We start from the raw sequence: 13,151 nt of genomic DNA on the forward strand, positions 1-13,151 counted from the left end.
TCCACGGACACCAGACCTGGATCCAGCCATCCTTTCTGCTGGAAGCAGGGAGGCGGGACATCTAGGCCTTGCTCTTCCAAGTCAAAGAGGGGCAAACAGCTGGGCTCAGGGGCAATAGCCATGTGCTCCCACATGGCACACAGTAGAACTCCTTCATGTAACCTGTTGGGAGCTGTCTGGAACATGGTGGGGCACTCCAGGAGAGAAGACCCCAGCCACAGCTCTCACGAGGCCACAGCTCAGTCATCAGCAAGACAGGCAGGACTTCTGGCTTCTCAGCTCGTTGAGACCTGAGACTAGAACAGTTGAGACCACAACCTTGAGGTTACTCAGCCCCTCTGAGCCTCTGTTTCCTCATCTGTAGGGGAGGGCTGATTATAAACCTGCAGGATTGTGGTGAGACGTGAACTAAGATGCTATGCTCAGTGCTTAGCCGTCTTGTTATCACTAATAGGCCATGGTCTTGTCCCTGTCCTACGCTCACTTTCTTACCTTTTTGAATCTCTATTTTTCCCTGATCTATCAGATGGGGACTTAGAAGTTGGTTGAGTGAATTAACCGAGCTACGGGGCATGAAAGCCCTGAGCTCAGAGTTTCACAGTTGGGCTCCCCTGCTCAGCATCACTGTGCCTTCTTCCCCCTCCCACTCGAGACCAGTCTGCAGGACCTACAGGCTCAGCTGCCACCCAGGAAGGGGGGGAGTTGCTCAGAGGAGGTCCGGGACAGGCCGAATCCTTGGGAAAGGGAGGTTCCAGGTTGTGGGACTATTCAGGATTCAGGGAGGTTTCGGGGCGGTGGGGAGAAAGCGTTTGTAGGCAGTGAAGAGACACCAGGCTTCCAGCTGTGGGCCTTAGTAAAGCTGGATCATGGCAAATCTCTGTATAGTGGTGGAATCTGGACCAGCCTATATCCAACCAGACAACTGCCAATGATGTTTGGAATATGGACCTAAACCTAACTGACATGGATGAAAAATTTCTTTATACATTTCCTTGCATCCCATTTTAAAAATAAGTGAAAAAATTCAAACAGCAACAGCAAAATGGCATGCAGAGGTCAGCCGAGGAGACCTCCTTCAGCCTGTGGTTGGCTTCCCGGCTGTCCTGGTCAGTTGGATGCCAGACAACGCTGAGTGTGGGTTACCCTGTGGCCTGTGGGTCTGCTTGGCAGGCTTTGCGATCCCTCTCTCTCGGGACATAGTTTTCCACCACCATGTGGCTGACCACTGGAGCACCCCGGCCTGCTCTGCGTTTCTACCCCTCCAGGTCCAGTTCTCGACTCTGAACTTTTCCTTACCAAAGCGCATGGTGTCTGTCTTGCCATCTAAGCTGTGCTAGAGATATTTTGACTTTCATTTATCTACACTTCCCAAGGCAGGAACAGTTATCCCTAGAGATCAGCTGCAGGTCTGTGAGCCCTACCTGGACACATTGTGGAGTAAGAGTGCTCCCCCGGGGTTATTTTGTAAGAGATAGAAATGAAAAGATACATTCAAGTGTCTAAACAGAATGTGGTGCTACTAAACCATATCATATGGGATACTCTTGGAATATGTGTTGTACTTTTTTCCTATCCTAAGGGCCAGCAACAGACGTTCCAGCAGGAAACTCTGTTCTCTTGACCAGGGATCTTCAAACAGCTCTTGTCTGACCAGGAGCAAAGTCATTATCTTTCTCTCATCGAGACAATGGCCGTATTGTCCTAGTGTCCAGAGGTCTCCTTAGCTGGATGAGAAAACTTGAGGGAGAGGCAGCAGATGCCTGAAGGTTTCTACTTCCTTGACTGACTTAATTCTGCCTTTGTATCTTGGGGTAGAAGCTCCCTCATTTACCTCCTGCATAAATTGCAATTATTTAAGGCTGGTTTTGTCTGCACTTTGCCTATGTTGATATGGAGTTTTCCCACCAGTTTGATCAGAAATTTTATGTAGCAAAATTAAATTGGCATCCTTTGCAGATGTAGCTGCTATAGTGGTCCCACAGTCTATTCTCATTCACTTCCTCCTTTTGGAGAAACTGCTCTTCCAACCATCAGACTCCATCTAAGGATGCTACTCATAGGCTCCTACTGCCTGGTGTGAGGGCATATGACATAAGTTGACCAATCCTATCACCATATCTCCCTAGACATAGTGATCTGGCAGACAGAATTCTATGACCTGGAATAGCCTTTCCTAGTAATTTTAAGACTTGAGGGGTGAGCATTGTGGCACACTGGGTTAGACTGCCAACTGCACTGCCAGCATCCCATATGAGCACAGCTTTGAGTCCCAGCTGCTCCACTTCCAATCCAGGTCCTTGCTAATGAGAAGGTGGACCAAATGCTGGGGTCCCTTCCACCCAGGTAGAAAAACCCAGATGGAATTCCTGGCTCCTGACTTCAGCCTGGCCCGGTCCCGGCCATTTGGGGAGTGAACCAAATCCCTCTCCCCCCTCATCTGTCTGTAAATCTGCCTTGCAAAGAAATAAATTTTTTAAAGTAAAGATTTGAAGATGGAAGAGTGTCTGCTCCTGTCTTTTGCCAGGAAATGAATGCAATTCAAGCGAGCCTGAGAGAATTAAGCAGTGAGAAGAAATGGAGAAATGAAAGAGAGTACAAACCAGATGTGTTTATCTGCCCCTCTAATTTGTTTACTTAAAATAAAGCACACCCCTTTTAAGTTTTCAGTCTGTAAGAACTGGGTTTCTGTCATTTTCAACTGAAGGAGACCTGAAGGGGAAGATTCTGAGTTGGGGCCCGCATCACGGTACAGCGGGTAAAGCCGCTGCCTGCGACACCAGCGTCCCACATGAACAGTTCCAGCCCCAGCTGCTCCACTTCAGATCCAGCTTCCTGCTGATGCACCTGGAAAAGCAGCAGAGGATGGCCCGAGTGCCTGGATGGAGTTCCAGGCCCTGGCTTCAGGTTGGCCCAGCCCAAGGCATTGTGGAAATTTTGGGTGGAAATTTTTGGGTAAATTCCAGCAAGATGGAAGATCCCTCTCTCTGTCATGCTGCCCTTCAAATAAACAACTAAATCTTTTTTTTTTTTTTTTTGACAGGCAGAGTGGGCAGTGAGAGAGAGACAGAGGAGACAGAGAGAAAGGTCTTCCTTTTCCATTGGTTCACCCCCCAAATGGCCGCTGCGGCCGGCGCGCTGCACTGATCCGAAGCCAGGAGCCAGGTGCTTCCTCCTGGTCTCCCATGCGGGTGCAGGGCCCAAGCACTTGGGTCATCCTCCACTGCACTCCCGGGTCACAGCAGAGAGCTGGCCTGGAAGAGGAGCAACCGGGACAGAATCTGGCACCCCGACCGGGACTAGAACCCGGGGTACCGGCGCCACAAGGTGGAGGATTAGCTTATGGAGCCGCGGCGCCGGCCAACAACTAAATCTTAAAGCTATAGTTGGTAACAGTAATGCCTACACCCTTCGTGTTTGTGCACACAGGCTAGGTGTGGGACTGGGGAACAGGCCCTAGAATGGAGCTGATTCTGTGTTTGCTACTCAGAAACAGTGTGCCTGTCCTAGCCACCTCCCTACAAGTTTGAAGTTGCCTAAATCTCCCCCCTCCCCAACCTTAGGCAATCATTCTTTGGATGACCAACCATTCTGGTTTGCAGGGGAGTGAATGGCTTCCCAGGATGGCAGACTTTCACTGCTAAAACCAAAACAGTCTCTGGTAAACCAAGACAGCTAGTCATCCGTGCTCAGTCCCACCATCTGTAAAAACGAGATTTGACTGGACAGGGATGGAAAATTCTGCCAAATCCTGCATTCAAGCAGACATTACCAGCTGATCTTAGCACTGATCGCTGGGTTTAGGTGGATCCTCACAGTATGTCTTTGTCATCCGGGAACTACGTTCTTGACAAGCTGGAGTTTCAAGAATGAAAGGACCAACTCTGAGTCAAGCTCTGCCATAAACCTCATGTGGAACTTTTCTCCAGTTTGGATACATAACTTCCTAGAATTTATGGATCTTATTTTTTAGGACTTGAGTGTACATTTGGGTAAATATGAGGACTGGCAATGAGTTATAATTATCACCCAGCTTATCTTAAGAAACTTAAACTGAGCATCCATTACATGCTAGACCCAAACAAAGGCTCTCACACTAACACTGCGAACTAATTCGTGTCTGCATTTTGGAAGTAAGGGAACTGAGGCTTAGCTGGCCAGTTTGGAAGGCAAGGAGCAGGCGGGGGAGACGGAATGGGATCATCTTACTCCAACCGCCACGACCTTTCCACAATGATTCAGTTGGTTTCTTTGGTTTGTTCTCCCCTTTGGCCTTCAAGGTACACAACCTAAACCCCTCGCCATCGGTCCGGGGACACAAAGTCCCCAAGGACTTGGGTTTCTTCGGATTCAGTAGACAGTCTAGGGTTACTCTCCGCGGCGGGTGAGCCCAGAAGTTCCAGATGGCTGAGGAAAGGGCGGACCAAAAGGCCGGCTAAGGCCGCACCCGGGAGGGCCATGCAGACCCCCACAGGGCAGTTCCACGCTGAGCGGCCAGCGGACACCCAGGTGGAACAGCGCGGCGCTGCGGGAGGGACCTGGGCTAGCCGCAGCCCATCCACCCCGCAGGCTGGCGGGCGGCGCATGCGCGGCGTGGGCCGCGGAGTTGTGAATGGTGCGTCTTGTTTGCTGGAGTTTGAGGCGGGCGGGCGCGCGAGGAGGAGGGGTGGGGCCGGCGGGGGCGGGGCGGGCAGCCGAGAGAGCGAGGTGGGCGGCGAGAGGAAGTGGCGGCGGCGGCGGCCGGGGGCGGCGAGAGCTGGGTCTGCGCGGGCGGTAGGCAACGGCTGAGGCGGCGGCGGCGGCGGCGGCGTGGGCTGGGCTCCAGCGGGCGGCGGCACCCAGACTCCCCGGAGCGGGAGCCCACGCGGGCGGGCGCCTGAAACAAAGAGAAGCGGGAGTCCGGGCGCCGCGGGTGGGCGGTCAGTCGGTCCGCGCGCGCAGCCGGCCAGCGGGTGTCCGCGCAAGCCCCGAGCCCGGCCGGCCGGCACGGCCTCAGGGCGGGAAGATGCCGCGCGTCGTGCCCGACCAGCGAAGCAAGTTCGAGAACGAGGAGTTCTTCAGGAAGCTAAGCCGCGAATGTGAGGTGAGGAGGGAGGGCTGGCGGGGGCGCGCGCCGCGGAGGCCTCGGCGCGCCCCGAGTGGGCCCGGGCGGAGAAAAGTTTGGGCGGCGCGGGCCGGCGCGCCCGCGGACGGGCAATCTCGCCGGGCGGCCGCCTGCCCGCAGACTGTGCTTGGCCTTATCGGCGCCGCGCGGGGCGGGCGGGCTCCGCGGATTTGGCTTCTGATTTCGGGCCGCCTCTCTGCCTTGCAGATCAAGTACACGGGCTTCAGGGACCGGCCGCACGAGGAGCGCCAGGCGCGCTTCCAGAACGCCTGCCGCGACGGCCGCTCGGAGATCGTAAGTCGGCGGGGCCGGGGCGCGCGCGGGGCACTTGTTGCGCGGGGGGCCCGCGCGGCCCGGCCGGGTTCCGGACGGCGCCGCGGCCGCCGCGGCTCCCGGAACTGAGCGGGCGCCGTCTCACTTCCTACTCGGGATTCAAAATGCGAAAGCAGAGGCTGGCGGGCCGGGGCTCGCGGCGGACGGCGGCCCCGTGGCCCGCACGGAGCCGGGGCGAGGAGGCGGAGCGGGCCGGGGGCGCGGGGCTTCCTGCCCGGCGGCGGCGCGTGTCTTAGCGGCGGGGTTTGTCGCCGAGGTGAGGCTGCCTCCCTGGCAGTGCCGCCGAGGAGAAATCTGTTCCCGTGGGAGCTATTGTTCTGTTAGACTGGGAGCTTGGGGGGACCCTCAGGGGCCTGCCGGTTTTGCTCTCGGGAGAGCGAGAAGCCCTCCCGTCCCCGTGGGTGCCGCAGTTCCTAAGGAAGTGAGTGGGTCGCCGTGCGGAACCCCCAGGTGGTAGATTAGGTGCCTCGCCTCCATCAGACCTTGAGTAGAAAAAAATAAAAATCCAAGTGTCCTACTTCCCGTCATCGCTTTTCTGTTGGTCCTTTCGGAGGGGCTGATTGAGGAAACGGTAGAAAGAAACTGAAGGAAAAAAAAAGGTGCATTTTTTTTTTTAGAAAGTTGAAGCTCTGGAGAGTGGAGTCCGGTGGACCCGAAGCCGCAGTGCAGTTGGACTTGAGTTAATAGGATGACACACTAGGAAATTTACTCCCGCCCCCTTGGGTAATCTAGTTGCTTATTTTTATTGAGGTGTAATTCGCCTGCCATAAAATCTTTCTTTTTTACCACCAAAGTCAAATGTATTTTTAAAGAATATTTTGATATTTGGAGGTGTTTCAGAATTATGTTCGGATGGAAGTTATTCGGTTAAATTTATCCGAGCTCTAGAATATTTGGTTGGTACTGCATGTTATGAAAGCAAATCTCCAGCTTTTAGCTCAATTCCAAGTTTCCTTGAGGAGCTCTGGTATTTATATACTTAAAATGTGTGACAAATACTGGAATGGCAGAAAAAAGAAATCATTTGTTAGTTGATCCAGTGACTGCTATTCATTCTATGCCTGGGTTTCTTTTTTGGAAAAGGTGGATTTATCAGTTTATCAATCAGCCCCAAGGATTTGCTGCAGGTAACTGATAGAAGTGTCAAGGATGAGAGACTAAGTACCGCTACTGTTTTTTAAAACTGAGAGGTTTTTTTGAAACTTAGTAAAGCATAGCTACTAGAGTGTTTTCTGTCATATCACACTTGGCTGCATGTAATTATGAATTGGGGCTTTAATTCCTCCCGTTGTATATGTGGATTGCCGTATTATGTATATTGCTGTAATCTGTACCAGTGTTAAAGGTCACTTGTGTTTGTCATAAATTCCCTTTCAGGGTGAATTAGACATTTCCCAAATACCTAATCTCATAAATTTTAATATGTTTTTAGTTTCCTATGAGCACTAACAGTGAAAGCGATACATTTGAATTCTTCATATGATTTGCGTATGCTTCCTTTTATTGAATAATATAGCTATTTGTGTTTGGGGAGGAATTTCACATTTTTCTCTCTAGTTTTTTCTCTTTAATTCAGTGTTACCCCCACTTAAATTACAGGATCCTCAGCTTGTAGAAGGTGGAAACCACGTTAACTATGCCTATACCTTTCTAGGAATAGGTGCTTTGCCCTATAGGTACTTGATTATTTGAATTTAGAGATTATTTAATGTAGTGACTGAAATTTATCTTATGACTTTTAAATGCTTTGGTTTCTACCTATTTAGTTGTGGGAAAGACAATATTTTGCCTCTATTTTGACGGCAGCCATAAATGGTAAGAATTATACATAGTTCTCAAAACTATTCCTAACTTCTGTGGCCCCAGTAGCCCTTCCATCCTCTTTTTATTTTGAACATCTCTTTAACAGGCATATGTCAGTGAGATTAATGAGAACATTATTTCTCATTTGGTTGTGGGAGGGTTTTAGAGCTGCAGTGGTCACCTCTCCTATAAAACGCAAATTCGTTATCCTAACATGAGACAAAATGATTATGAATGGCAGGTAGAATCTGTTTGGTCAAATCTGGTATCTTTGTCTTAGGAATTCTTGTCATGGTAAGAGTGTAGATGTGTCTTCAATACTAAATAGTGACTCCAGTGTGAGATTTGAAAACTAATATGTGAGTATGTTTTTTATCCTGAATATTGGGTGGTAAAAAGAATTAGCTTCGCAAAGTGTGCCATTTTATAATTTATGAAACGTACAAAATATATTCAGGACAACCTGGAAATCTTACATATAGTTATAATATCAATGTAGCAGTTTTGTTGTAGAAAAGAAATTTTCCCAACTCTTACATGTGTAGGTATTGCTTTAAAAAAAAGTTGTACAGTCAAGTAAATTTGGGAAATGCTTTTCTAGAATGCTCTGTTTTTATCACTTCTGTCTCAGAGAGGGATCTTGATGAGATAATGGGCATAAAGTGATGAAGCAGGAAATCTCTTCTGAGGTTGGTGTTCAAACAGGAGGTGAGGTAATAGGATCTGCAGAGTGTCTTAGCCCAGAGCTGACGGGGGCACATGGAGGTGGAAACATCTGCTACTAGGTGAATGCCAGGCTGAGGAGCCACGCCTCTGTCGACACCGGGTTCATTCCTGGGCTGGATCGCCTATCTGCCACCACCAAGGAAAGGGTATCCCAGTTGATGAGGGAAATGCCGTAGGAGGAATCTCGAGGGTTAGCAGTAAGGTTGACAAATGTACCTATAGTACCAATAATAGAAATAGGAAGTTTTAAGTTTTACCTCTAAAGAGTACGCTGTTAACCATCAGGGGAACTAGTGGACAGCTGAATCAGCGGATGGCTTTACACACTTTGCCCAAAGTATGAACCCCTTGCTTTTAGGTGAAGACTGCTTAGAAACAAAATTATGGTAACTTAATTAGTAACATACCAAACAAAAACTTTCTCTAGTTTCAGAAAAGAAGAGTTTAGATGATGGAAAGTATATTTTTCCAAGAATGCTTTTAACTTCTTTCTGTTTTTCCTTTGGGAAGATGAGTAATGTTATTTTTTTTTTCCACTTAGAGGAATACGGAGTTAAATTGCTCAGGGGCTACATAGAATGACACTTTATTGAAATGGTTTTAGATTGTTCTGTCTGTTGAGCTGAACCATCAGAATCTTACAAGTATCAGATAGTCTTCTCTATGTTGTAGTCAGATCCAGTTCTCTTAAAGTAAAATTTTAAAACATGCATTTTTTTTAAATCATGGAAGGTTTTAGAGAGAAGTGCTGTCACATCACTTGCTAATGTGTGGTTTATCATGGGAGATACAATCCCGATTGTCTTTTTTTTTTTAAAAGCATGGGCTTTAAAGCCTAAACCTAAAAATGCACTTTTGCATTGCATTTTTTTCTTATGTACCACATGCTGTATAGTGATTCTTTGAGCAAGGGAAAGCAAGAAAAATTAAATGTCTCATTTATAAAACATTAAGTCGTGATACATATTAACAATTGAAAATCGTTAGATCTTCAGTGACTTTCATATTTAAAAATGTATATTTTTAGGGGCCGTTGTGGCAAAGCAGGTTGAGCCATAGGGGCATCCCATATGGGCGCGGTTCTAGACCTGGCTGCTCCACTTCTATCCAGCTCCCTGCAATGCTCCTGGGAAAGCAGTAGAGGTTGGCCCAAGTGCTTGGGCCCCTGCACTCACATGGGAGACCTGGAAGAAACTCCTGGCTCCTGGCTTCAGCCTGCCCCAGGCCAGGCCATTGTGGTCATTTTGGGAGTGAACCAGCAGATAAAAGATCTCTGTCTCTCCTCCTCTCTCTGTAACTCTGCCTTTCTAATAAATAAAAAATAAGTCTTTAAAAAAAGTAAGTTTTTAAATGCAAGGATAGTAGTTTCTGGCTAGACATTAGCAATGTGAGATCCTAACGTCAGCAAAAAACGACCTGAAAGAAAGTATTGATTCTATGTCTGATTTTATATTTAAGCAGCCAATGGCGAATGTCCTCAAAATGGAATCAGATGTTTGTAACTTAATACTTAAGAAAAATGATGAGTGCATGTTTTTTTACTTTTAAGTATTCTCAGTGCTGCCTGGCTTAAGACATAAACTGATGTAAAAATAAATGACTGCCTGCATAATTTATGTAATGTCCTGCTCCTGATCCTGTTTGTATTGATTTTTCTAAAAGGCTTTTGTGGCCACAGGAACCAATCTGTCTCTCCAGTTTTTTCCGGCCAGCTGGCAGGGAGAACAGCGACAAACACCTAGCCGGGAGTATGTCGACTTAGAAAGAGAAGCAGGCAAGGTAGGAAACGTTTCTTTGCAATTGAAAATGCTGTGGATTGTTTTATTGGAGATTATCCAGTGATTTCCAGTTTAATAAAGAGATCACAGGTCTGAATACAGAGATACATGATCAGATTTGTTTTCATTCCATGTTGTAAGGATGTAATACAGTTTTTAAAAATCAGTTAAACTTTTATATGACTTATTAATTTAATGTGTGTAATATTTGTCATACAAAATTCTAATCCTTAACATGTGCTTTTCTACATTTAATATTCAATACTTAATTCTTTTAAGAATGGTGACAGGAAATTTTTTGTGTTTACTAAAATATATGTCATTATACTTCTATAAAAAAAGGAAATTAAGAGAAAAATAGGAAATGGCTCTGTAGGCTTAACAATTAATAGTATTTAGAAATAGCCATGGGTAATTTTCTAATTCTGTTAATAAAGCAAATTTAATTTTGAGAAAATGTGAAAACTTTAATTTGGAAAATTTTTTTGTTCTGAGCAAAAGTTTCTGCAAAAACAAAAAGATGCTTTACAAACTTTGTTGGCAGGTTTAGGTTAAATGTAAGAAAAGTATCGATGAAATGTTTAAGCCATATTAAAATCTAAGTTAAATGTATCATTATTTTGGTGGAACTTTAATGAACAGTATATTTGATCAGTTGATCCTTAATCAAGAAGTCAAGGAGTTGGCTTCTTGAAATAAAATTTTTAATGAAAAAAAAATTGTTTTGGATCCAATTTTATATTCAGTATTTCTCTATTTCCTTGGTTGGTTTCCATACTTCTTTCTCTCAGCTTCCTAAATTTTCTGAATGTTGTCATGAATAGCCTATAACCTATTACTTTATTCGCAAAACATAAGAAATGTCTAAATATTTCTTTGAAAAAAATAGATTTTTGTATTAGTAAAAGAATTTCTAATGATCTATATAAATTTATAAAAAGAATTTTTTAAAAAATGAAATTAGGCTTTTTTTTATAGGTAATGAACTAATCTTTGGATTGGGAGAGGGGAAATAGATTACATGTTTTTAAAAAATGACTAATAAGTAATTTGCTTTCCATGTATTAGCTTGTTTGCTTGGAAAATTAAAGCAAGTGTTCTAGATTTTACTATTTGGTAATTCTTATATAAAATAATTTGAGAAATCATTGTAGAATTGCTGTTTTTTGTCTCTGGTGCATATATGTATAACTAAATGAAGAAATTTTCCTTGTTTAAGCACTTTCTTAAAGTTTGTTTAATGTGGTAGCTCAGATACTAAACACATAAGCCAAAAACTTTTGTTTTCCCCTCAATTTTAAGACTTTATGATTGACATTTCAATGTTACTGAAGTCTTCTAGTATTTAATAACTAATAAAGGTCTTGTTAACCCTGTTAGAAGCTAGGGTTCATTAGTTTGACGACTACATTATTCCTGGACATAAACCATTGAGATGTTTTTGATTATGCTAGTATGACCAACAGTAATGAAAATGTTAGATGGCTTTACGCTCATATTTTCAGATCTCAGAAAAAATGATAAAAGTTTGTTTTGTTAATATTGATTTTGAAAGTTTTTTTTTTTTTCTGTAAAGGGACAAGTATTTTTAGTTTTGCAGGCCTAAGCCTTCTGTTGCAGTTGCTGAACTCTGCTGTGTAGTGTGAAAGGAGCTGTGGACAGTATGTAAACAAATGAAGGTGGCTGTGTTCCAAGAATGGTGACACTGATAGAAAGCACTATCTTTTCCTTAGATGTAAATTTTAATTATTCATGTATAGATCATATATTTCTCAAATATAATTTTGCCAATACCTGTGATGTATCAGGATAAAGAAGGGGAAAAAAGGATATTAAGGCAAAAAACTCCTGGAATATTTCTACATTACACTGGGATAACTGGCATAAAGTACTCCACTGAATTTAGAGAAAAGCTGGTACCCTGTGTTTTCTTACCCATGGGGTTCAGACCATGGGGTCTCATTTCTCTTTCTTTTTTATGTTCTCTTTCTTAACAGCCGTTAGAGTTTTGTTCCATCGCCACAGGACTAGGACTAGAAAAAAAAAGAAAATTGAAGGAGCTTCTCCAAATGTTACTTAACTCTGCTTATACTGGATTCCAAGTCAGTGTCATCTTCAGTATTCTCTCAGTCTAGTTACTTGCTGAAGCAGCTTCATTCTCTTCCTATTCATACCCAACTTTGAGAAAATTGTAGAAGTTAAGATTTTGGAATTAGGCGTAATTGAGTGAAGTCCTTCATTTGTTACTCTGTAATTTTGAGCGAGTTGTTTAATCATTAAGGTCCTCAGTTGTAAAATAAAGTTAATGCATACTTCTCAGGATTTACCCTAGTGGTTAACTGAAATACTGCATGTAAAGTGCTTAGCCCAGTACTGAGAGTTATTCAAAGATTCATTCATCCAGAAAGTCTTATTAAACATCTATTATTGTGTACTGAGCATTGTCCTAAGCACTTGAGAGAATCTGTGAACAAAACAAAGGTCCTGCCTTGCAGATTGTTTTATGGAGGGAAGGATTTTTCTAAAAGGCAATACAGGTAATAAGTTATACAGTATGTTACAGAACGATAATAGCTATGAAAAAAAGGGAAACTAGAGTAAAATAGAGGGTGGTCAATGGGCAGGAATGTTTGCGATTTTTCAATAGGCTGGTCTGGGCAGAGAATGTCTCAGCAGAGACTTTAAGGAGGTTAGGGAATGACACAAAGGAACAGCCAGTGTAAGGGCCCCCTGGTGGGAGCATGCACCTTGTGTTTGGTGAACAGCAAGCAGGGCAGTTTGGCTGCGTAGACTGGAAAGGAGGAGGTAGTTGATGAGATCATGGGGTAAGTGGGGACTACTTTATGTGACCAGGGTAAGCCATTGGAATGACATGGACTTTTATTCTGAATAAAATGGGAGGCGGTTTCAGATTTTGGGTAGATGAATGATCTGCATTAGGTTTGGACAGGATCACTAAGTAACCGTAAGAGCAAGGGTGAACCAGAGAGACCCAGTTTGGCTATTGCAGTAAGCTTGGTGAGAGACTAGGATGATAGCTGTAGAGTAAGTAGTTATTAAGTCTGGTGGATGTATTTTGAGATAGAGGCAATCAGATTTGCTTATGGAATGGATGTGGTGAGTGAGAGAGGAGTTCAGAGTGACTCCAGCTTTTTGGCTAGAGCAACTGGGAATATGGGGTTGCCATCGCCTGAAAGGCAAAAGACTGTGGACAGACAGAGCAAAGAGAGGATTAGGACAATTTAGGGCATGTCAGTTCATAGTAGTAGTTTGTTACTGCAGCTTCTGCTTCATCACCAGTAACCCTTAGCTCCTTAAGGAATGACATTTTTTTTTTTTTGTATGTAACCCTTCATCTGTTTATCTCAACAGTTCCATGGCAATTGAAGTATAATTTATGTAGAATAGCA

At 44.7% G+C, this 13,151-nt stretch overlaps 1 protein-coding gene across 3 annotated transcripts in view; it reads left to right on the forward strand.

Annotated features, from left to right (window-relative positions):
• The first annotated feature begins 4,823 nt into the window (after window positions 1-4,823).
• CBFB (core-binding factor subunit beta) overlaps window positions 4,824-13,151 on the forward strand; it is a 66,466-nt gene continuing 58,138 nt past the window's right edge. Inside the window, exons 1-3 of one of the 3 annotated variants that reach the window (XM_062176887.1) lie at window positions 4,825-5,080; window positions 5,309-5,395; window positions 9,626-9,742. In XM_062176887.1, coding sequence (XP_062032871.1) covers window positions 5,003-5,080; window positions 5,309-5,395; window positions 9,626-9,742 — 282 coding nt within the window. In that variant the 5' untranslated portion in view covers window positions 4,825-5,002. Of the gene's footprint in view, window positions 5,081-5,308; window positions 5,396-9,625; window positions 9,743-13,151 lie in introns of all 3 variants that reach the window. The other 2 variants (XM_062176886.1, XM_062176888.1) reach the window with 2 other exon arrangements.

This window comes from Lepus europaeus, chromosome 19 (genome assembly GCF_033115175.1).
Source record: "Lepus europaeus isolate LE1 chromosome 19, mLepTim1.pri, whole genome shotgun sequence".
Classification (NCBI taxonomy): domain Eukaryota; kingdom Metazoa; phylum Chordata; class Mammalia; order Lagomorpha; family Leporidae; genus Lepus; species Lepus europaeus.